Genomic DNA, 24,747 nt, shown 5'->3' with positions numbered 1-24,747 from the left:
CAGTATTGACACACCGACGGCAGAGTCAACCATGCAAGGCGACAGCCAGCTTGTCAGGAGCAGTTAGGGTTAAGTGTGTTGCTCAGGGACACATCAACACTCAGCTATGAGGAGCTGGGGATTGAACTAGCACCCTTTCGGTTACAAGACAACTGCTCTACCTCCTGAGCTAAGTGGACCTCTTTTCGTGAGTTCTGCAGTTATTCTTTGTCTGCAATTGTGAAACGTCGGATGCGCACATACTGCATGAATGATAGAATCGCTTGAAGTAGTAAACACGGAAGTAAGGCGGAAGGTAGTTTGTCGACGTCAGTTCAAGACGACACCACTGATTGGTCAAATTTGCGGGAAAGTTGAGGTGGTTCGTTAAAATTGCGACACAGCACTCAATTCGTGTTGACTGTTTGATGTTGTGTTGAAGTTGCAAATCGCAACATCGCAAAATCCTGGAGGGTCTGATTATGGAAGCCTGACTTTGAAACCAACCAGTGTGGCTACAAACTGCACGTCGCACAATAAAGCTATATTTCACTGTTCATGATACAATTGACGGACACACTTAGCGAGTTAGTATTCGCTAACAGCACACACCAAGATAATAAATATCAACTGATATAAAAATAAATCTATGGTTAATCCCGGGAGATCATTGCAGCCCCTGACAGACCATTGCACTAAATGCATAATACCATACAGAGGAGGCTCTAAATAATGCATTAAGTTATTAGACTCATTCCAGTCGGTGGCACGCTAGGCCATGCAAGCATTTTGGATACACAGGTATTGTGTACGGGTTTCCAGCGGCAACAATCAATCAGGACTGTTATTGCATTCGACACACACACAAAAAAACACACACATACCACAAAACACACACACAAGCACAAATACACACACACACAGAGACAATTCACTGTTCACAAAGCCACTTCTGAATGCACTAAATAAAAAATGTCAGGCTTAGATACAGTGTCAAAAAAACATCCAAGGGAACAGCAACAGTAATGCTGTTTGTGATTAGTTTACAGCGTTCCTGCACCATAATGGTTAACCAATGTGGATCTGGGCCTCATCCAACTGGCTCTAAAGTAGTTTTGCTATGAATCATCATAACATTCCATCATCAGGAAGATTTCTAACTGGAGTCTAAGAGGTAACCTCACCAGGAGCTTTTCTAAATTCTGAATCGAACAATAACAAGGTATATGGACCCCCTCCGTCCACTAAATGACTGATGATCTTATAGTGCAGTTTATAATGTTTGTCACATATGTAATTATTGTTAATTAACAATTAACATTTGAGATTGAGAAGGTCCACCCAGGGAGACACTTGCCATGTATGAAGGGCAAAACACGAGGCCAGTGAGGTAAGGGATGTGTGTGTGACAACTTTGCACTAGGATGTCACACTGACACATATAGGGGCTGACAGTCTGACGGTGGCCCTGGATCGGGGCTAAATCTAGGCCGTGGAAGTAGGGGGAGGGGCAGCGTGGAAAGACCGTGCCGGATCTGGAGAGAACCTCACTTAAAAGAGGGGCAAACTGTTGTGATTAAGTCGATTCATGTTACCTTGCCCACAGATAAATGTTGCTGCTTATTTTAAGGGAATTCAAAATATCTCTTTTTCAAATACCGAGGTTTCTACCCAAACCGGAAGTTATATCCTAGAAATATCTTACGTCATATGCACATCTAGTCACGGTTCTGGTCCATAAGCTCCCTCTTGTCACATTAACAGAAATATTTACAGTTCACTGTCATCTATTTGCGTTTTAAACATCCTCCAAGACGGCCTTAAACATCAGAATCAACTAGATCTTTAAAGTGTTTACCCAGGGTGAATTACAGCATGTACTTTTAAAACATACCACAGATTTTTCAAACCAACATAAAATGATTCTGGAATAACGGCCTGCTGTAACATTATGCGTGGATGATCTTTGCCCCTTTATGGTAAAAAACTATGCAATGCATGATCTCAAGTTAAATATTTCAATAGCACATCGCGATCACCGTACAGACAATTCAGCCAAGCCTTTTACATCTGCCCTCTGAATGGCCCCTCGCAACTGGTGAGCAGATAGGAAGCCCGAGCCCACAGGAGGGGAATAGAGATGAGAGAGAGTAGGAGACAGAGATGAGGGGGCGGGGAGACATAGACAGACACACAGAAAGAGAAACAGAGAGACACACAGAGACACACGGAGAGACACAGAGACTGAGGACCGAGACAGAAGGAGAGGAACAGGGGGGAGGCGGAGGATAAACTGGAAAACATGCCGAGATACAATAAAACGATGAAGGACATGATTATGGACGTATAGAAAGCATGAAGCTGACGGAGGGGAGAGGAGGCAGACGATCTCTTCAAGGCGGTGACATTCTGCGCCACAAAGCCCCAGGGTGCCCGTAGCTGCTACGGATACACTGGGCCGGAGCGGGACCGTTCAGTGATCCGACCCGTTCCTCATAAGGCTGTATGTTGAGACCTACAGAAAATCTTTGTTTGTGACCAAAAAACAAGCTTCAGGGTAAAAACAAAGAACGGGATGGCGAAAGCCTTCTTTTCATCGCCTTAAGTGTTGCCACATCGTGTTTATGCATGCATACGTCCCTGTGTCCTTCAACAGTATGTGTGTGTGCTTTGTCATGCGATGCTTGAGCATGTGACAAGACAGGGAGGGTGCGTCACCGCGTATAGGATGTTGATGGAGCGCGAGGCAGGCCCCCTTTTTTCCAAGCACTCGCTGATCCGGTCATTGTATGCACAGGAAATTCATTGGTCCAGGGCATAGCATGAAGAGGAGGTGGGAGGGGAAGGGGGGAGGAACTTGCAGCATGTGAGGGCTACCACCCACCTCCCCTCCACACTCACGCTATGAGTCATCAGGTCAAAGGTCACACAGCCTAATAATGGATGCTGAGGTTGACTTGTCCCAAAACAGGGGAGCTGCCACAAAAAAAAGGTACGTTGTGTAGGAATTAATGTGTGTCGGCGTGCTACTGAAGCCTCACGTGAGAGACGCAGCTCGGCTCTCTGTAATCAGGAGACGGAAGGAGGCGAATGATGGTAAATAGACTGACTGAGGGAGTGGTGGTGGAAGATGAACAGGAGATGGGCCCTGGTGTAATTATCTACCAAAAACCACACGACTAACTGCAGCATGTCATTTTTAGTGGGTGGTGAGAGCTGAAGAATTAAGATGTTTTTTCTTCTTCTTCTTTGCCATAGTTCTGGTGAAGGGCAGGGGAGTTTCCCTTTTTAAGCTACAGCACCAAGCAAGAAGCGAAAGGATGAGCAGGTTTTACTTAGCATGCGGTGGGACTCGGTGATTCATCTTTTCCTCTGCTGATTTATTCATTTCTAGGGTTTAAAATGACATGCATGAGCCCCGCAGCCGAGGTTGGACACCACAGCTCCATCCTGGTCAGGTTTAAGGACACACAGTGCAGGCGCCCAACAAACAGAGTCCCAACGACTTGCCCTTGTTTACTCCACCTTGCATGACATGTCAATCAGTGGTAATTATTAACTATGAGGTTCAAACTTCGAGGAGTGCGTCTCTTTGGTGTAGTGTAACTCGCCCTCTTACCCTGCTATGCTGTCATGCTGTTGCAGGGATTATTTCTCACTGCATTGCAAGAGTGGTCTCTGCCAGGGGAACAATCCCGCTACATTGGTGGCGCTTTTCACTATTTTACATTTGCGTACAACATTCGTACACCAGTACGAATATGCTGTGTGTGATTACAAAACAGTGAAGTGGTCATTGGTTTCCCTTGTCAGGTCGATGCAACAGAGAAGCACGAGACAAACGTGTGTAGCTCTGGAACGAAGCCCAGACGTAAGACTGACTCCATCGAATCAATGTCAATATAAAAGGAGAGTATAAAGTACGGCCACCGTCCAGCAAGCATGATTAAACGATGCACCTCGTAATCACGCATCCAAATAAATGCGTTTTGTTTGCGTCCTGGTGTCGAGACGTATAGGATAGAAAACAAGAGGAGGACCCAGACAGCATTTCAGGGAGGAATTAATTTAACTGCATGCAGACAGGCAGAGAAGAGAAGGAAAGCGCAGAGAGGGAGAAAAAACCCTCTGGCATCACATCCTAAGAATGCTAGCAATGGGCTTACAAACCACATCCCAACACACTAGTCTTAGAGCCGGAATCATATCCAGAACCAGAACAGCCCAGGGAAAAAAGGAACGGTCGTTGAACGCCCGAATTAGAGAGAGGGGGCCCACTCCGAGGGTCCAATGAGCCTCCCCCTGCCACATCACATGACGCAATTCTACAATCGGCTTGGAAACAGAAACACACTGCCAACATTTTCTCAGCAGCCCCCAACCCCCCCAACCCCCAAAAAAAGGAGCGAGAGAACGATAAAAGGAAGATAGAGAAAGAGAGGGAAATGGAGAGAGAGAAGGATATAAAAAAAGTCCATGTGTTTTACTGCATACCTCTGGCTGGGTCACAACGAGTACAGCAAAGACATAAAACAAATCAGACCTGGAATGACCCAGGCTGCGGCGAGAACTGAGCTCCACTGGAAATACACTGGGGTCTGCCACAGCAAGGCCCACAGAACGGCAGGCGGGCTCAACGTGAAGTCACGTTAAACATGGGGATGTTTAGGGGGCCAACGTTAACGTCTGAACGAGTGCTTGTCATGAAACCATACACAATTACAGAAATATTGTCGTTGAACATAGTTTTAGTGTTTCAGAATTGAGTCACATCTTATAAATAGATTTCATATTATGTTGATGTGTATTTTGGTAAAGTTTTAAAGCAGGATGTATGATTAAATAGTCCTAAATAAATCCATAATCGCTGCATATAGTTGTTTAACATGTTCAGACCAATGTTTGATAAGTTTTACAATAATGATTCTCCCCTACTAGGAACGCCACAACATCAAACCGAAAGTGCATCGCAGCATAGCGTTGTTCTGGTGGCGTATTAAGATAAACATAAACATCAACAGCAGTTTATGAACTTCGAAAGTGTTATTTTTTTAGGTTCTAAAGACATTGGGTATTCAACCAATATTCCCCTTCTGAACTGATTCACAGAGAAATAACATTTGGCACCAAAAGACACGATCATCACCATCATCAAAATAACTTCTGTGTGTCTAGCATTGCAGACCTGCTGAGGAGCATTCAGACATAGCAGTCCTCTCTATTTCAACACAACAGGCGAATAACAAAGTACCGTGCCCTAAACAACAGCCTAAGTAAAACCTGATCAAACTGGATATGTCTCATGTTTCAAAATGTTCCCAATGGATATTACATTAAAATCGCAGTTTAGAAGTGTATCCCGCCATCTCAGTAGAGTTCCTGTTTGGCTGTGAAGCCCATAGAATGCAAAAAAAATACACTTAATACTGAAAAGGCTCCTATAAAATTAGAATCTATTATTTCACAATTCTCTGGATGAAACAACTGCAAATACATGGTGACCATAGAAAGAGGAAAAATAAATAACATATAATGACAGCAAGAGAAAACCTGGACCTTGTATTGACCGAACAAACAAAGTGATATTTCATTACAACTAAACAACTGGACAACTCTATCTCTTTAAACATCCCCTCCAGCTCCCTCTCTCTGCATGGTCCCTCCCTGCATCTCAAACGCCCCAACTCTGGCTCTTTTCTGCGATCACAGGGCACATGTTCCAGCAGCAGTTATAGCACATGACAAAGTGACCTGTGCCCCACACAGGATGGTCTAAACTAGTGATCGGGAGGAGGAGTGCAGGGAGGTGGGGGTCCTATGTCCCGTGTCCAACCCTATGGTCTCTCCAACACTAACTCCCCTGCCCTGGCCCCACTACCAGCCTGCAGAGGGGGGGGAGGGGGGGAAGAGAGAGAGAGAGAGAGAGAGAGAGAGAGAGAGAGAGAGAGAGAGAGAGACCTCCCCCCTTTACAGTGGGCCCCTTGCTGGACTCTGGAGAGGGGAAAGAGACGAGGCAGGGAGAGGCCCACTGAAACACACACACCTTCCAAACGACTTGTCTATGTCTATACAGAATTACACAGCGAATAAGTGTTCTCGTAAACACACACACTTATGCACACATACAAACTGGACAGGGCCGGACAAAAAACAGACATGTGGCTGAGGTGGGTCAAAATTTACTTAAGCAGAGTCAGTTACATAATTTCCACCCAAAAACTGCCTGTCCGCTCATCCACACCCCCTCACATTTTTGTACGATTGGAACATTTTTAAATTAAAATTAAATAAAAGCATATTTTTAAATACTTTTGAAAGATTATTTACATGTGAAACAGTTGGATTTTAATTCCACTGAACAATGTTTTTCAAATGATGATTTAGAGTTGTTATGTGTGGATTTAAAATCAGCTGTTAAAAAACAAAATATTGGTAATTTGTGTGGTACAAGAGGGCCTCATTCTGCATGACTTTGTTTCCACACATCAAACATTACCTGAATTGTTTGCCCAAGTAACCATCCACCATGACATGGAAATGCGAGACCGTCGGTTGTAAGTGGGAATTTAACACTTCATTAGCCCCAAAGCACTGAACATATCTAGCAAATGGCGTACTTACGGATGGAACCACATACAACAGGCCAATGCAGTAACATACAGCGGCCTCTTTCTATAGGGTAACATGCTAGCGGAAGCAACCAATTACTGCCGTCACAAAAGGGGGAGTCAGAGTGATTGTATAGGAGACGTAATGGACTGTACCATTGGTACCACACTGCTCCGTAAACAACCTGCCATTGTGTCAGACTTTAGTCCCATTTTGAACCAAAACTAGTTTACAGATTCTGCTGTTTTGGTGCAGTTAGTAAACTTAAATTATATAGGCCTATGCTATGTATACATAAAATGAGGCAAATAATACTTGAGATCTTTACCCCATTTGTGTTCCTAATTTAGCTAGATACATTTATTGTGGTCAATTGTTGGTTATGTGCTTACATAAGTTGACAAACGGAAAACAATCTTCAACTTATTTTCCTTTCCTGTTTCCAGAAGCTGAGTTATTTAAAATATATTTAAGATGAAAAAGGTCGGCAATCCGTTAATGGATGGAAGTCAACGATGCAGAGATCATCCACTGATAGCACAGTTCCACGTGTACGATTCGTTTCCACGTTTTAATGAAAATACAAATTGCTCTGAAAGTGCACTTTCGAGAGATAAGTGCTATCTACCTTTAAAACAGTAATTGCTTCTGGTGAATAGATTGTGTTAGGTAAACACATTGTGCACACTATTATTGCATCCAGAATTAATAAGGGCATTATATGACTAATATGGACATTCGTATTATGTTTGAATAAAACGGCTGAAACCGTGGCTTAGTTTAAGGTTATGTAAAAAAAAAAAAATTGATTGAATAATGGCAATATCCCAATAGTACTCAGACAAACCGTATCAACAACAACAACCCGGACTCTGGGTATCAACAACAACAACAACAACAACAAAACTACAATTTCAAGTTGGACAATAGTAATTCCTTCTGGCGCTCGGTTCTTTAGGAATTAAAGTAACCTAACTATTTTTTTAAACTTTTTCAGGAAACTTAAGATTTCAAGAAACTCAACCTTGTCAACTTTACCTAGGCTATATATTGCTCTCTGTGGCGGTGGTTAACATGTACAATTGAACAGAGGATCAATAAACTAAAACACAAACACGACATTTTGCCACTGAACGGCTGTCCAACAGATTCGGTGCAAAGCAATATAATTGTGATAAACTGTATTAATCAGCCCTGATTTTCCGTTAACATCAAGCACATTCTTAACAACAGAATAAATAGATAAGGTATGTAGCCTAGTAGGTACAATCACATGTATTACATGTAACAGAAAAAAACGACTCACCTGATGTTGTTGCATGCCCTTTTATCCAAAGTGAGACTTGAAACCTTTCTTCTACAGTTTATTCCGAGTTGTTAATCCTGTTCAATACAAAAGCAAAACGGTATGTCGCAAGTCACTGAGAGGGCCTTTAAGCCATCTGCTTAAACTGTGGTTGTTGTTTACACAACACCAACAATCTCCACACACACAACCTCAACACCTGACAGAACCAGAGTTTACCAAACAACAGACCCATCGCATCGCTTCTTTCACCTCATTTCAGTGCCGTACAGCCAGATCGACCCCACGCGTGTTGTTCAGCAGAAATACTACTTTCACATTCCTTCTGTGCATGCGAGTTTCATACCTCAGCTCAACTTTTCCCATCCACACTGACTTGCTCTTATTCTCTCCCCCTCGCTCGTTGCCGTCAATCTCGGGCAAAGTAATCCCCCTCCGCCTCCATGTTGTTTTGCTTCGTTATAGCGAGATCAGGTAAGTGTTGAGACCGCGTTGTATAAAACTCGGGACTGAGAAGAACACGTCAAACTCGCACGCCCTTCCGACGAGTCCAAACGTTGGCTCGCAGAAGAAGCGATAGCTTGCGTGGCTAGCTGGCTGGTTAACCCTAAAACAGGCTATCAAGTTGAAGCGCCTCAGTCACTGTTTTCATGCCACATGCGTCGAAATCGAGGCGTGCGTATTAACGGGGGGTGGAATAAAAAAGAGACGCAACGCAGCAATTACATACATGCACAACGTAAAATAGGATAATTATATTACCGATAGACTGACGAGAAATATTCCTTCTTCAGACCCTAAATAGATGGCCATTACTTTTTGTGATGCCCCGCCCCTGTTCTGAACCTCTACGGGAAAGGGGGATTTCCCCCAGCCCCTGCGTTAGCCAATCAGCGAAGGGATCGGTGTGTATCCCGTGTTTTGGTTGGTGACATTTCATACCAGGATGGCTACGCTTGGTCAAATCCAATGCTCGTAACATGTGGAGCGGCTCCCCCCTCCCCCAAAACAGGGGTGTGTCATGACGTCAGAGGGAGCGAAGAGGTAAACAACTTGGACCGCGTGAGGTTTAAAGCAACATTGTTTCATTCGATGTTATGCTTTATAGATTCACGACGACGCGGTCGCGTGTAGCGTCGTGGCGTTATGCTCGCGCGTAAAGGCATAGGGCTGAGAAATGACGCAGTTTGGAGGTCCGAGGGGTTATATAGGCTTCGGTTTCTGTAGTAGCACATAGCTGTGCCTTTGTTTTATGGCCACGTTGTTACGAGACTCCCTTCTACATAGATTACCTAAACGCACATTTGTAACGCTGTTGATAATAAACAGCTGTTAAAAAAGATATATCTATGTATATTAAACCACAATACGCCACTCCTCAATTATATGACAAGTTGTTTATTTCGATCCTCCATAAAAAACCTTGTACAATTGTGTGCAATGAAGCCTTTGCTTTTGAGGGGTGTGTCCACTCTGCAGTACAGTTGTAGGATGTGGACAGCAATGCTGCTGCTGCTACTGCATGGCGTGGTGTTTAGATCTGCAATGGATGAGATACACCAGTGAATCCCCTTGAAAGCGGAACGATTGCACAACAGTCACATTCTGACTTGACATTATATCTATCTATCATTAAAACGTCTTGAATTCAATATCGCCCCACATTCCACGTGAGGTGTTTGTTCTTGTGTTTTTTTGTGGTTTGCGTATAGAAAAAAAAGAAGCGTCTGCTTGGTGACGGAGGGTCTGTGTAGGCCTAGTGTTGTTTAAGGGGCTAAGGGGGAGCTAGGTGAAGGTCAGGGGCGCGTGGCCCCCTCAGGGTCCACACATTCTCCGTCAATCAGGAACTAGTAAGCCTATTTACTGGTGCCGAGTATGCTACAGAATGCCAGGTCGCCACAAACGTTTTACTGGATACGGAAAAGTCTAGGAAGGAATTTAAACCTGGACCGTGTATATTTTACTTGGCAGAATGCACCTATGATTTAGTAATACATCAACATAGGCATTCTGTTCAAAAACAACGAGGCCATTCGTTTTGGAAAGATGACGCTGAGTGCGATTATGTTCTTCGACCCAAAAGCAACAACAGCAACCCAACAGCAACCCCTGATGCTGTCGCTTGATGTCAATTATTTGAGTCTATGCTATTTCTGATGACATGTTTCAAGCTTACCACAGTTGTGAATGGTTTCTTCTCCACATAATGGACAACACCATATTTCGCAGTCTATTCAGACCTCCACTTATCCCCTGCATTGATCCGGCAGTCAGCACAACGCTAGTGTTGTGCTCTTCACTGATGCCATCCACCCTCTGCCTGTACACTGCAACCACAACACCTATAGCGATATCTGCACTAACCAGCACGATAGACACCATTTAACAGACCAATTGACACAGGATAAAGGGCCTACTGGTGTATGTATTTGCAATGATTGCTTCTAGCATTGGTCATCTGAAGGTCTTATATGCGGAGGATGTATGTGGCTGGAGTAATAGTGCTTTGGGGTGTTGGGTGGATGGTGGGTTGATCCAGTCTCAATGCTGGCACCAACGCGGGTTCAAGCTGTTGGTTAATGGAGATTTACGTGGCCCCACAGCGTGTGGGGGGGGGCCCTTTTGTGCATGTCCTCATGCACATCCTTACATGCTCCTGCTAACCCTCTGTTTATTAGTTCTGCTTTGCAGTCCGATTAATAGGCCTTGCGGCATGATGTGTAGATGCACAGGCTCTGATCATTATACTGTATATGCCCTGCTTGACAAAATCATTCAAAGAGCCGAGTGTCTGCTATCAGCTTGCAGGAAGGGCCGGGATCCTAAATTAGAATAACTTTCAGATCTAAAATTAGACCAAAGCCGTCTTTGTGGCACTGCAAAATACATCATGCTATAAATAACCTCATGGTATATCATAACAAGCCGATCGAGGCAGTGACCAGCTCGACATGTAATCACATAACATCACTCATTAGAAATATGTGCATTCCATCTATCTGGTTTGAATCATACGGTAGCCACTTAAAGGGCGATTGAAGTGAGTCAAGCAGGGACCTTTTCCAGGGGAACAGGTTGTACAGAGCAACATAAAACAGAATGGTGAAGAATAGCACAATTCAAAGGGCCTGAAAGTTGCAAACAAAAAGGTCTACAACAATTTCCCTGGTTATTTTTGGCGTGTAATTGTTTTTCACATCAAGGCTTCAGTGAGGTTGGAAAAAACATGTTTGAATGACAATAATGGTATTGGCATAATAAAAGCAGATTTGAACAAATGCCGTTCAGATATTAGTGAACTGTGAAGAGTAGACAAAGGGGAAAAAACATGAAAATGCAGAAAACATCATTTCAAAATCCGTTAATGTTGTTAATCTGCAGCTGCTGCCTCATGAAAAAAGAAAGGAAAACCTTTGTGGAGCTCCAAATATTCTGCTTTCAAACTGGTATCCATCAGCATTTATGATCCACAGTTACCAGAGCAATGAAAGTGTATCACATGTTTTTCTCAAAAGCTGAATTTTAAGCATAAAAGAACCCTGCTGTCTCTGATTGCAATTGCTTACCTTTTCCATGTAGCAAACACAGCATAAGGCTCCCAATCAGTATTACAAGTGTTCACTTCTCATCCATTCACTTTGAGCAGTAATGTTTGTTTATATTCTCTTGAGTGTTGTTGAGTCTGATCTGAGTCTTTCTGATATCTCTATTCAAAGATATGTTGATGTGAGGAGAGCTGACATTGTTGAAATACCTTTTGGGTTATCCATAATTTATGAGTTTACCAGTTGTTCAACTTTATTTGTGCATATACCTGCCTGGATACAGATATGGTGTCCACAGATAGGCCTACTTTTGCTACTCTAAACATGGCTTACATGCTACCCTCAGTGATGATTAATATTTAGGTAAACATACATACCTTATGTTTAATTGAAGTGTAATTAAAGTTTACCGACTTAACTTATTCTGTACATTCTGAAAGAAAAAAAAATGTTTTATGGGTTTTAATTTTAACGAAACAAACAAAGAATATGTTTTCTTTCATCATTTACTCAAGAAAGAGTGAGGAAGCCAAGAGAATATAGAGTAGATAGAGAAAATGCTCTTCCATCCTATCCTCACTAGTGATGGGTCGTTTGCGACCGAATCAGTTTGAATGAACAAATCTTTAACAAGAACGAACCGAACTGATTCTTCACTCTCGTTTGTCTCATTCGTTCTCAGACTCGACTCCTCCCAAGCCCACTAGTCGCTGACTCGCTGTTCGTTCACTGACTGTGAGTGGTGAAGAGGGAAGAGGCTTAGTGAGCGAGCGTACGATAATACAAATCAATATCAGTGAAATGGTAAATGCATGCTGTCTTTGTATTTTCTGTGTCATGCCAGATTAACAAAATATTTGAATCTGTCTTTCTGTCTGTCTGTTCTTTCATGAGTCGTTCTCACGCAAGCGACCCGGGACCCCCTCCATCATTGCTAAATCAAGTTTATTATCTGGCTGATATGGTAAACCTCCAATAATCAACTACATATCCCCACCGGCGTTTGGGTAAAGTTGTAATGTTGTGTTGATTGACAGTGGACAGTAACAAAGTATGATGTTCCTGATGTTTAGTCGAGCTGGTGTTGACTTTGAGGTTGATGTTCTTTAAGTTCTTGCATGATTATTTCAAGTTCTACATAAATGTAAGATCATTTTATGCATTATTATTTTGAGGATTGTTTTATTTTAGCTCATGTACCAAACATACATTTTCTGTGGCTGTGTCCCTGCACACGCACACACACATGCACACACACACACACACACACACACACATACACACAGACAACCCCCCCCCCCCCCACACACACACACACCATTTAACATTTCTTTACATCTATGTGGCTTTACTAAAAGATATTTTTAACCTCACTTCACACTACAGCACTCACCACATTTTCTGCAGGAAATACGTTTTCTAGTTTAAAATGATATCAGTATCAGATATCACAAATCGAAAACATTGTATTTAGAGTGTTGTTAGTAGGAATTTTTAAAGCTTAAATGGACAAGCAAGACATTGGAACTACATTACACCAAATTACTTTTACATTTGAAGCCATGTACTTTATACTTTTACTTATGTCGACGTTTAAAGGGAGATATTCCACTTTTACTTGAGTAATATTTTATACTAGGTATCTCAACTTTAACTCAAGTACGTGGTCTGAGTAGACTGGGTAGCCCCGCCGATTTTGCCGGTGATTTGAGTTCGCCCTGCACAAGGGTGTGGAGAAGAGGAATACATTTCTTTCTGCTTCCGATCACCAAGCTGGCTTTTTCCCTTGGCGCGCTATTGGCTGGTTTAACACAATGACGACAGGGAAGCGACGGCAAGCAGCTAATCGCATACAGAGTCAGTTGAACTAGGCCCGTTGATCACGCCTTTTGTGCTGAAGAAAATGACGGCAGTGAGCTTGGTCTGGCAATAGCAAGACTATGGTCTGAGTACTTCGTCCACCACTGTTGATTGATGACCCATTTCCACGATCATTTGAGAATGAGAACGAGGGAGGAGAACCATGCATTCCATGATTTGATTCCCCACTACTGGAAACGCTACTGAACGAACGAACGAACAATTCTGAACGATTCTTCTTGGCGACCTGACCGACGCGAAATGAATCAAGGAAAATAATCATGAAATCCATCACTAATCCTCACAGCAGTCCCAGCGGCAATAGTGCCCTCTTGTGGCGGAATTGGTAAAGCATTGCAATTCATAGTCCATCACTTGTAAAACGGGCTTCTTCTTTCCCAAGTATAGGCCTACCTACTGAAAATATAAGGTGTTCAAACGTTTTCGATGTTTTGTTAAAATAAATCCATATTTTTTGGTCAAAGAAAGAAAGCTAGAAATGATGGTCTCAAATCTATTACCTAACCTCAAGCAGTGCTCCCACCATCTACTGGCCATGTTTTTGATTACACTATGACCCAAACTGTAACGCTTGCAGGAAGGAGGAGATCCACAAACGTTTGATCTAGATTCATTGATATCAGCACTGTATTATCTGTCGAATACTGTCCAGTATGTTGTATCATCCCGGATCCGAGCAACAAACAACGTACCACCATTAGCGTCGTTGATCCGAAAGAGACGGCTAATGGGATTAAGTGAGATTACGACAGCTAGCGTTAGCTCGTTAGAGCTACCAACCGTAAAATAACGTCGTCAAAACGGCTATATCGTACTGCCGGTTTTATATGCTCGTCGTTTGTTCTGCGTTTTAATATCAACAATCGTCAGGGTTTATCTTTAGCTATTATGAAACGATTAGAAGGATCTAAAAAGGTTTATTTTCCATTGTAGGACAAAATGGCTGTGTTGGTCCCATGGTGTAATGGTTAGCACTCTGGACTTTGAATCCAGCGATCCGAGTTCAAATCTCGGTGGGACCTCGTCCTTTTGAGAGTTTTTGGTGCACCTCATTTACATAATTTATAACGATATAGGCTACAACCGTGCACCGGTAAAATTGGTATTTAACTTAATTATCTTCCTATTGATGCATTTGAGGATCTACTGTCCAAAGAGTAGGCCTACATATTATTTTGGCAATAAGGTTAAAAAAGAATGGAAGACCTGTAATTGTTGGAAAAAATAAACAAACTCAATATACAAGTCCCCCCCATGTAATTAGTGAATGTTTATGTATATGTGTGCCATGTATCTCCTCGTCCCTAGACTCTATCCTTACCTATTGGTTGGCTCACCTGACCCCTCTCGTGCTTTGGTTGTCTGACTCAGTGCATGCTAACAGAAGGGTGACAGGAAGAGCATGGTTCAAATCCAAGCGCCCTAATGACCTACCAATGTCTTCTCTCGTCCTTTTCTTCCTCCCTATCTTGCACTTAGGTTATATCTTAATTGCTGAATGCACTTATTGCAAGTCCTTTTGGGCAAAAGCCTTAGCTTAATAAATGTCATGTTATTATATTTTCTCTACTTTTAGTTAGTTTTTCTCAGTCGCTTTGGTACATATCTCCGATCAGAATTGAAATTTGCAAAGCAGTAAGTGCATTTCTCAAAACAATGCGTTCAAATAGCAAAACACCATGGATTACCTACAAAAGCCAGTCTCTTGCTCAAAATCCTTAGTTCATCTCTCAAAAGTAAATATGTTTCAATGAACTTGTCAGTGCCATCAGAATGACAAGTCCTTGTGTCATTGTCTACGGATAAGACAGTCAAATTGCTTAGTCATGTTGTCGATATAACAGTGTACTCTGGAGGGATGTTCTGATGTAAAACTATGGTTAAAGGTTTGAAGACAATTATTGTAAGTTACACCTTAGTGTATGTGGGAGATTGATTTCAAGAGACTGTACAAAATTCACATTTAAGATTTTACTGTAATTTATTGACAGACCATGTCATTGTGATACAGAAAGGAAAAGAACACACTGCATAGCACAAAGAAAAAAACAAAATTAGAAATGTGAAAATAGGATAATGTCCTTAGGGAAAACTGTATGTACATGCAGTACTGTAGGAATTACAGTGCAGTCTTCCAACACCTCCTGACGTTCCTGTCTGTTGGGCCACAAATTCTCATCCACATCACAACGAATATCTTCTCCTGCGATGCAGCGTGGAAAGAATCTTTTAGAGTGTCTTATCCAGCCTCTACAGGCATCTGCTGTGATGTCATCACACACTGCAGCCATGGCCCCTAGAAGGGTCATCTCTGTATGTGGCTGGTGATCATAAACTTTCCATCTCCATGCTGAGAAAAATTCCTCAATGGGATTAAGGAATGGGGAGTAGGGTGCGAGGAACTCCATCAGCATCCTGTTGTGGGTCAAACCATTGCCTGATGATGTTGGAGCGATGGAAACTGACATTGTCCCAAACTATCACGTACTTTGGCAAGTCATCTCCAATCTTACCCCTCTCTGGTTCAGGGATGAGATCCCTGTAGAGAGTGTCTAAAAAGGTGACAAGACGCTCTGTATAGTATGGCCCAGTAAGGGGAATATGCGTCAGCAAACCATTCTCAGAGATAGATTCTCCTTCACTCTTTCACAATTTCTTTCAAATGGATCATTGTAGAGCTGCTTCATACTCATTTGGTGTCTTTTCAGAACCCTGTCAATGGTTGAGATGCTGACTGCTTGGATGTTTTCAAAGATATTGTTGTCTTCTATAATGGCACTCTTTAAAGGGTGCACTCACACTAGGCCATCTGGCCGTGGCCGTGGCCGTTTTCACACCTAACCGTGCTCAAATCTGCCAGTGTGAGTGTGGCCAGTCTGGCCAGGCCAGGCCAATTTGGCCACTTGGGAGAGGTGTGCTGCTACGGTACGGGCCGCTAAGGTACAGATGCTAATGAGCCGACACGCGCACACGCACGGCTACGCAACCTGAGCTGGATGACGTATGGTCCATGCGACGACCACGGACATAATAAAGGCGACGAGCCTTCTTTCCCATTAAACGGAAAACATATATCCAAATAAGCAACAGACTCAGCAAAGTGCGAACTGTGTTCTCTGTGTTGTTGTCCATTGTTGTTAAAACTCTGACTGGCGGTGTCACGTTAAAATTGTACCGGGGGCGAAAATTTTACCTTCCTACGTCATCAGTTGTTGACAAATTCCAAACCTGCCTGGCAACAGACGACGCGATCCTCTGTTGCCTGGCAACGGGCGATCGCGTCGAATGACGTAGGAAGGTTCTTGAACATTCGCAAACTTTCATGCTCGTTCATTGCACTCCTTCATTGAGCGTGACAAGACAGGTTTTTGAAACCTGCTTTAAACACTCAGTTTACTAGCTAAATTCGATTAAACAATTCAATACAATACAAATATAAAGTAAAAACAAGTGTTATCTAGCAATCCGTTATCTGTATTATGTTATTTCGTCTTTGGAAACATGAGCCGAATGTTTTTTTGAAACCTGCCCGGCAACGGACAACCCAATCAAATCAGTTGTCAAGTTGTCAACAACTGATGACGTAGGCCGGTACAATTTCCCCCCCCGATACAATTTTAACGTGACAGCTGCCTTGCGCACCTAAGTTATATTACAGACTTTATTATGGTCCATGCAGCGGACGCTTGGTGATGACGTGTTACGCTTCGTGCCCACTACCTCCGTCCGTTGACTGATCCCCATTGACTTTGAATGGGGACGGACGGGCAATGCATTGTGGATCCGTCCGTTCCGTTGGAGCCATCGGCTCCGTCAAGAAGTTGAAAAATGTTCAACTTTTTCGGCAGCGACGGATCCGTCATCCAATCAGATCGCGTATGCAAATTTAAGCACTGTGACGCGACTCGGGCTCTGACGATACTGGAAAGCGGGTCATCTTGCATCGCAACAAGCAGGAAGAAGCGGGAAGAACCCGGCGACGCGATTTGATTGGCTGACGGATGCCTCTGCAAAGACTACTCCCCCATCAGTCAGCCACGCCTTCCCACGTCCGTTGACTGACAGTGCAGTGGGCATGTAGGGTTACGCTACATGCCCCCGTCAGTCTTTGCAGCGGCATCCGTCAGCCAATCAAATCGCTTCGCCGGGTTCTTCCCGCTTCTTCCTGCTTGTTGCGAGGCAAGATTACCCGATTTCCCGCTTTCCAGTATCGTCAGAGCCCGAGTCGCGTCACAGTGCTTAAATTTGCATACGTGATCTGATTGGATGACGGATCCGTCGCTGCCGAAAAAGTTGAACATTTTTCAACTTCTTGACGGAGCCGAAGGCTCCAACGGAACGGACGGATCCACAATGCATTGCGCGTCCGTCCCCATTCAAAGTCAATGGGGATCAGTCAACGGACGGAGGTAGTGGGCACGGGGCGTTACTTACGACGTGATGACGTATGTACAAGAGCCTACCGTGGCCAGGCCACAGTTGCGACGGCCAACGGCCACGGCCAGATGGCCTAGTGTGAGTGCACCAGTCTTATGGCATTGTTTTCTACAACCATGGTGCAAATAGCCTGCTCCTGTTCAGGTGTGAAAAGGGGCCTTCTGCCACCCCTGTTAGGTTGTCTTGCCATCCTATGTGGAAAAAAAGTACAGTACAGTAAAAGTATACTTACTGAATATTGTAAAATGCAAGTGGAATACTGTAATATGAAGCATTACAGAAAGTATACAGTACAGTGCCTATTGTTAGATTACATACCTGTTCTGTTGACGAAAAGCCCTTGATTGATAACATGGTCTACAAGTGTGGCTCTTACTGTATCTCATTAGGAATGTTCATTCTGCATCTTCCTCTGTTGTGCCTCCCAACTCCTCTGCCACGCAGCCTCACTCTTCTTCCTCTTCTCTGTTGACCCCGTCCAATTTCTTGTCCTTCCATTGTCAAACATTGTAACATTGTGTTGTGCTCCAGCTATATATATGCTTAATGGTTCATGAGATGCACCTTTGAGCTACTTCAGGAAAACTGGTTGATCATTGGTTGATCCAACACTTCAAACAATTCCCTTCATTAGAGAAAGTCAAGATTCACCTGGGGGCAATTGACCAATTCAGGACAGATTTAGAAAAATGAACAAAAAAAAGTCTAATGCCAGTGTTTAGAAATGTATAGAAATATGCTTGACATATTATGACAACTTGTTCAACCATTTTGCATGTAAAGACTTGAACTGATACCTAAATGTTGTGGGGGTGAGACTATTCCATAGAGACCATTACAATACATTTTGATCAACATGACATAAGCAATTGATAATGTAGGAAAGAGCAGAGAATTGTACATAATCATGTGCATGGATGTACCAAAGCATTTGCAACGTGTTCAAATAAATGAGAAACAGGTTTTTTCATGTGCACAAGTGACACACTGATGTGAAGATTGAACAGGTAGTTTTGAGAATTTCAGTTCTGATCTGAGAAATGAACCAAAGCGACTGAGAAAAACTGTAAACAGGTTTCAGTCTTTTCTGTGCCTAATTAGGGGCGTCGCCTATACAGAGATGCAAGTCAACAGACTTGGAATATGCTTTGGCGTTTTGCGACTTTGCATTCAGTGAATCCACTTTCCAGTTGGGAACCACCTGAAAACTTGCAGAAACCAGATATAGAAACACACAAGTTTGTTTTATTAGTATGAGCAAATCGTTGGAAACATTGTTTTATTCTCCACATTGTATAGAGGGCTTTAAAATATATTAGTTCTGTTATTAAACTTTTATTATAACATGTTATGAAAATTATGTGAACTAAAGCCACACAATGTGCTGCCTTCGTATATAAAACACACAAAAATGCACACAGATAATAAACATGCCAGGACCAGCAAAAAAAGTCTTTGGCTTTAGGTTCTTGGTCCTTTCTTCTTAAAAAGACCAAACTGTACATATGCAATATATGATCGATGTTATATCAGCAGGACCTGTTCAACAATGTTAAGGTACCAACATGTCGTGTCACCCAGTTTTTGGGATTAAACAGTGACCCTCAGACCACTTCTTAATCTACAAATCAGAATATTCTAGAAGCGCAAAAGGATAACTTGGAAATATTGATGGACTCAAACAACCTTTTTTTGAAAATGTGTATCTATGTGATATTGGATTGTTGTGCAGACAACCCCATTGAGCCTGCGGAGTAACTGGGTTTTAATTCTGTAAAAAGTAATTATGTACTATTACCGTAGAAACAAACCTTCCAAAGGTATTTAGCATTAAAAAATGGTTCTGAGCAATGTATGTAAGGTCCACAATGTGAGATTACATTCATCCTTTAGTACATGAACAAAACAAATAATTTTGAATAAAAAAGAAAATAGCATTCCAGAATAAAAAAAATAATACATGAATGCTTGAAAAGTTTTGTCGCTGCTTCTATTTGATTCATGATAAAACCCCAAATGACTCACTCAAGCTCAAGTGAGCTGCTGGTATAAATTTCCAAAACATAAACACACATGCGAAAACACACACACGCTAACACACAAATACACAGACATACACACACACACACAAATATATATGTCTATATATATATATATATATATATATATATATATACATACATATATATACACTCACAAACACCTCATTCAGAAGTAATCTTGTTTATATATAGAAATCCTTGGATGTTCTTATGAGTTTCTTGTGTCTAAGCTCATCTCATCTGCGAAGCTGTGGGCCCAGCATGACTTTGTTAATAAAGTTGACGATGGCGACTGCAGGCTGCTCTGGGTCGATCTCTGCAAACAGGTGACACACGTTCTCGGTTGTACTTCCTGTCCGCCGCGCCACAAAGCCAAATATCCTACAGGAAGGGCGATGGGATTGGTTATAAGAAGAGGCTTATTGTTATTTTATTGAATATAACAACAACATTAAAAATCTTTCAGAATTACAGACAAATGTGTTGTAGGTTGATAATTTGCCATGCAAGTATCACACATATTTGACAAAAGCAACACAGACTAACATGCAAAAAGTGAACAGACAACCAATGACACAATAGACCCAAGCACTTACTTGCTTGATGTGCTATTAGAGTTAGTCCACCTGAAGCACGGGGTACACAAATAGAGACGGGGACAAAAGCTTAGGACAATCTCTCTGACGAAATCCATTGCTTGGTCAAACCATTTAAGCAGCCAACTATAAAGTCTATGGACAAATTCCCGAGAACAAAAACACAAAGAACATTCAAGCTAGAGTAGGGCGATATCTGTATCTAGTATTACTAAATGTATACTTTATATATATTGAAAATGTATCACTATATTACCATTATTTATTTAGCATTATACCACGGTCTGGGGGAATGCTCAATTCTGATTGGCTGCAGGGTGTGCATTAACTCCTGATATACGGACACCTGCCAAATTGTCTGTTCAGCCTTCAAAACGAGAGCTGGTAAATTGTGAAAAATGCATTCTGTAATCAGACTGTAATCCCTAGCCTGTATTCAGAAAACGCGGTTATAGACCCTTTAGTATCTGTGGTATAAAGGCTGGGACGAATTTCAAATTATAAATATGTACACTTTATGTTGAAAGTATAGACCGTCGTGTTCTCCATTGAAACGAATGGCGCGGTGATTCCGTCTTCAAAACGAGAGCTGGTAAAATGTTAAAGATGAATTAAACTGTAATCAGACACGGCGGTTATATGCTATATAGACCCTAGAGCAGAGCGGTCTTCAACAGGGGGTCCGCGACCCCCAGGGGGTCCGCAGAGGTACTGCAGGGGGGGATTGCGAAATTTTTGGTTGATTTGACTTTTTTTTTATATTCCCCCCGCAATTTTTTCCACAAATTGAAATGTCTTTAAATACACATTAAAATGAATCCAACACACTAGCCGCGTTTACATGCACACTTTTGATCCGATTTCTAATCGGAATAGATCTATTCCTAAGCTATCCGAATGGCATTTACAAAAGTGGTAAGCGTACATTTGTATGTCTCTCGCGCACACCTGACACATCAGGACTTGCTGCCACATTTGTATGCATTTGAGTTTAATGAAAGTCCAGCAGGAGAGAGCTTTTCTCTGCCTGCTCCTTCAATTAAGAAGAAGGACAGCACAGCGACGTCAGTTTCTCGTCCGGTCTTTATATCTACCCCCTCCTCTGCCGCAAACAATACGTATTTGGATGGGAGTGAGCAGCCAACACAGTTGGGAGGGAGAGAGTGCTGTTATGTAAGGGATAATGTGAGGAACGCCATTCATTATCGGGAAAATAAGCGATCAGCAGAGAAATAGTCCACCATAGATGTTGACGTCGCTTAGCAACCGGAAACGCTGGGTCAACAGACTATTGTGGAGTGATAAGAAAGACACTAACAAACATCACTAATTTTCGTTTCCACATTTATATTTAAAAAATGTCTGCATCAATGTATGCATGATTACATGCAATTGACAGACATTGTTGATCTTGACAGGTATCAGCTTATTATGTTATGTTTATGAATGGCAGTGGCATGGCCACCCTACTAACTGTACCTTGCACATGTTTGAAATAAAAACATGAATACATGAACCTGTGTATTATATGAATATCTTAGCATTGAATGCAAAATAACAAGGTACATTTATACATGGCACTATAGAACCAGTTTAATATAAAACACAATTTTATACAATATATAAGTAGGCGGTCCCCGCTTCATGTCTCCATCAGTTTGGGGGTCCTTGCCCAGGAAAACGTTGAAGACCCCTGCCCTGGAGTATCTGTGGTATAAAGGCTTGGACGAATTTTGAAATATAAAATAAATGCATAAAGTTAGCTCTCTGGCTCATAGCTGAGCGGACTAGAATACCTCCCGTTGCCATGTCGTAGCTAAGGTCCGTCCTAATTACTGGAGGAGTGAACAACTTACGGGAGGGTAATGGTTGTTCCAGGAATTAGTCAAACCATCAGGCATTACCAGGGAAAAAAGTTACGGCTTGTGAAAAACTTTATATTTGGATTGTAAAACGCATGAAAATATAAATTAATGGTCTTAATTTATTTTCTTTGGCAAGTGACCGTGGTATAAGCGAGATAATGCCCTTCGAGGTGTCCATTATCAGGAATTAATGGACGACGCGGAGGCGTGAACCGTCCGACGCGTAGCGGAGGACAGTTGCCTCCGCAAAGTCCATTAATTCCTGATAATGGACACCTCGTCGGGCATTATCCCTTACTTATCACTGATCAGATCTCAATATTTTCATAATATCTGTATATTGCCCAACTCTAGTTTAATGTCCACTAGCTTAGCAGCCGACAAAGCTAAACAATTATAATAAATAAGAAGGTTCAAGCAGAAGAGAGCTGGCCACAGTCTATAAGATACCATTTCAAATGTTCTAATAATACCACTACCAACCTCTGGTCCTTTGGGTCTAAGCTGCTGAACGTCACACTGTTGATTGGGTAGTGTCTTCTGAAAAATAGCCTTGGTAGACGAAACAGTACAGGAGAAATACTTTTCAGAATAGGTCATAATATGAATTCAAAACAATTGCACAGTTGTAAAACAATATGTTCAGTTTATGATGTACATACAGAAGGAAAAAAAAAAGAGGGAGAAATCAGTTGGTCTCTGTGGAGTAAATAAGTTGATGTGAAACAGAGCTCCCTCCGTGGCAACGGCCAACTGGAGAACATAGACTAAGCCCTTTGAAGTATGCAGTTGAAATGTCTGCTCCCAAGAACCAATTCATCAAAACGTATCATGACTCAACAAGCTTATTGTAAACTAATTTGGGCAAAGGTAAAATAACTTGGCCGAATGGGGGTGTTGAACCCAGTAGCGTTCAACACCCCAACCAGAAGACCATCCTGACCTCAGTGAGACTTACCTTCGCTTTCCGTCCGTCAGAGTGATGCCCTGAATGGACACTTTGAAGTGGACCACAGTGGCCGTGGGACGTGGACTCAGGGCCAGGGTGCATTTGGTTGCCTTGGAGATGGCCTGGGGCCCTGTCAGCGATTCGGTTTCCACAGAGTTCAGATACAACACATTGCATGCTGGGAAGAGATGGAAGACGAGAAACAACATACATAGTGTTACAAATTGTTTCAATAAATGTCCTGCATTTGTCCACGTTGTAAGTATGACAGTCTATGCTGATCACAAGCAAATGCTACAGCTCTTGCTAATGCTTTATCTGAGTATGACCTTGAACAACGACACACTGGGATTGTCTTGATAAAGCGTGGTTGGATTGTTACGCTACCTGCTCCTTGCTTGAGGAGATTTGCCGCCGTGCTCGTGTTGGTGACACTCTGTATCTCCTGGAGCTCTCCCACCAGATCTAGAACATCACATTTATAGTATCACATCTCTGTGGTGTACCTTCATATGCTAGTGCACGCACACAATGTTGGACAGCAGGGAACCATTAGAGATACCAACAATCCCACTGTACACGCAGTATATCGAGTGCTGAGGGATTAGACCGATTAATTCAGCTAATGAAATAATTAAATTGCAAGCAATACGCAAACGATTGAACAGATCTCCAGTGCTGCCGCTATGTATAGACACAATGATACCACAGATTATTTACCCTTGTCTGGGACGAGCAGCGCACAGGGCAGGGAGATGGGAGTGATTGAATGCTGGTATACCAGCGCAGACAAACTTCCTGGAAGAACGAGAGATACGGAAAAAGGATGAGCTAATCAAAAGAAACCCACATCGTCAATCGTGTAACTGGGCTGAGCACGTGAGGCGTATCAGCGGATCTCATATCACAGGACATCAGGGCTCCACCCCCCCAGTGCTACGAACCAAAGTACGACTCGTTCTGACAGCCCTTGATCTTCACGCCCCGCGGGCCCGTCTCGATCAGGAAGTGTCTCACCAGCTGCTCCAGCGGATCTCCTGCCGCACAGAGAGGAGGCTTCAACGTCGGTGCAGAAGGACTCAGGAGTTATGTTTGGATTTGTGTGGTGCTGCCTCCAGAACATCTATGTCGTCATTATTCAGCTGAAACTTTCTATTTCTTGGTTTAATATTAACAGGATGCAACTGAAACATGATAGCGAGAAAACCCTTAGTAGTACTTAGATATACACAATATAACTTAATTTGCTGCCTCGGATTAAAAAGGTATCCTTTGTTTTGATCTAATCTTAAGCGCTACGCCAAAAGGCAGACCTTATTCTTTGAGCTCTGTTACGGCTGTTTGTCACAACAGACCTTTGCTGGTGTTGAGGTTGGCGTTCAGGGGAGGAGTGGTGACCTTGAGGGCCAGACCGTACGCCCCCTGGAAGGAGTTACTGTCTCTGATGAGGAAGGACCCGGGCTCCTTGTCCTTCAGCACTGCTATTGCTGCAGGACAAGCAGAAGAAGAACAACAAGGCACATTTGAGTCATTCAATG

The 24,747-nt window shown here is 42.6% G+C and overlaps 2 protein-coding genes and 1 non-coding gene across 12 annotated transcripts in view; 1 reads left to right on the top strand and 2 right to left on the bottom strand.

Annotated features, from left to right (window-relative positions):
* LOC130401431 (vitamin D3 receptor B) overlaps nucleotides 1-8,743 on the bottom strand; it is a 34,157-nt gene extending 25,414 nt beyond the window's left edge. Inside the window, exons 1-2 of one of the 6 annotated variants that reach the window (XM_056605167.1) lie at nucleotides 8,657-8,743; nucleotides 7,895-7,971 (exon numbers count right to left, since the gene is read on the bottom strand). Coding sequence is in view for 1 of the 6 variants with exons in the window: in XM_056605165.1 (XP_056461140.1) it covers nucleotides 6,476-6,512 (37 nt within the window). In the remaining 5 variants the exon portion in view is untranslated. The other 5 variants (XM_056605169.1, XM_056605168.1, XM_056605170.1 and 2 more) reach the window with 5 other exon arrangements.
* A 5,527-nt stretch (nucleotides 8,744-14,270) lies between these two features.
* On the top strand, nucleotides 14,271-14,342 carry trnaq-uug (transfer RNA glutamine (anticodon UUG)). Its single transcript has one exon. It is a non-coding gene; the product is annotated as a tRNA-Gln (tRNA).
* A 3,807-nt stretch (nucleotides 14,343-18,149) lies between these two features.
* LOC130401900 (tensin-1-like) overlaps nucleotides 18,150-24,747 on the bottom strand; it is a 37,912-nt gene continuing 31,314 nt past the window's right edge. For 4 of the 5 annotated variants that reach the window (XM_056605922.1, XM_056605925.1, XM_056605926.1 and 1 more), the window contains exons 18-25: nucleotides 24,565-24,696; nucleotides 24,154-24,246; nucleotides 23,930-24,007; nucleotides 23,597-23,674; nucleotides 23,219-23,387; nucleotides 22,744-22,812; nucleotides 20,396-20,425; nucleotides 18,150-20,180 (exon numbers count right to left, since the gene is read on the bottom strand). In XM_056605922.1, coding sequence (XP_056461897.1) covers nucleotides 20,036-20,180; nucleotides 20,396-20,425; nucleotides 22,744-22,812; nucleotides 23,219-23,387; nucleotides 23,597-23,674; nucleotides 23,930-24,007; nucleotides 24,154-24,246; nucleotides 24,565-24,696 — 794 coding nt within the window. In that variant the 3' untranslated portion in view covers nucleotides 18,150-20,035. The remainder of the gene's footprint in view (nucleotides 20,181-20,395; nucleotides 20,426-22,743; nucleotides 22,813-23,218; nucleotides 23,388-23,596; nucleotides 23,675-23,929; nucleotides 24,008-24,153; nucleotides 24,247-24,564; nucleotides 24,697-24,747) is intronic. The other variant, XM_056605923.1, reaches the window with a different exon arrangement.

The sequence above is a fragment of the Gadus chalcogrammus genome, chromosome 13 (genome assembly GCF_026213295.1).
Source record: "Gadus chalcogrammus isolate NIFS_2021 chromosome 13, NIFS_Gcha_1.0, whole genome shotgun sequence".
Classification (NCBI taxonomy): domain Eukaryota; kingdom Metazoa; phylum Chordata; class Actinopteri; order Gadiformes; family Gadidae; genus Gadus; species Gadus chalcogrammus.
Note: the sequence above shows the minus strand (reverse complement) of the source record. Positions and strands in the feature narration are given on the sequence as shown.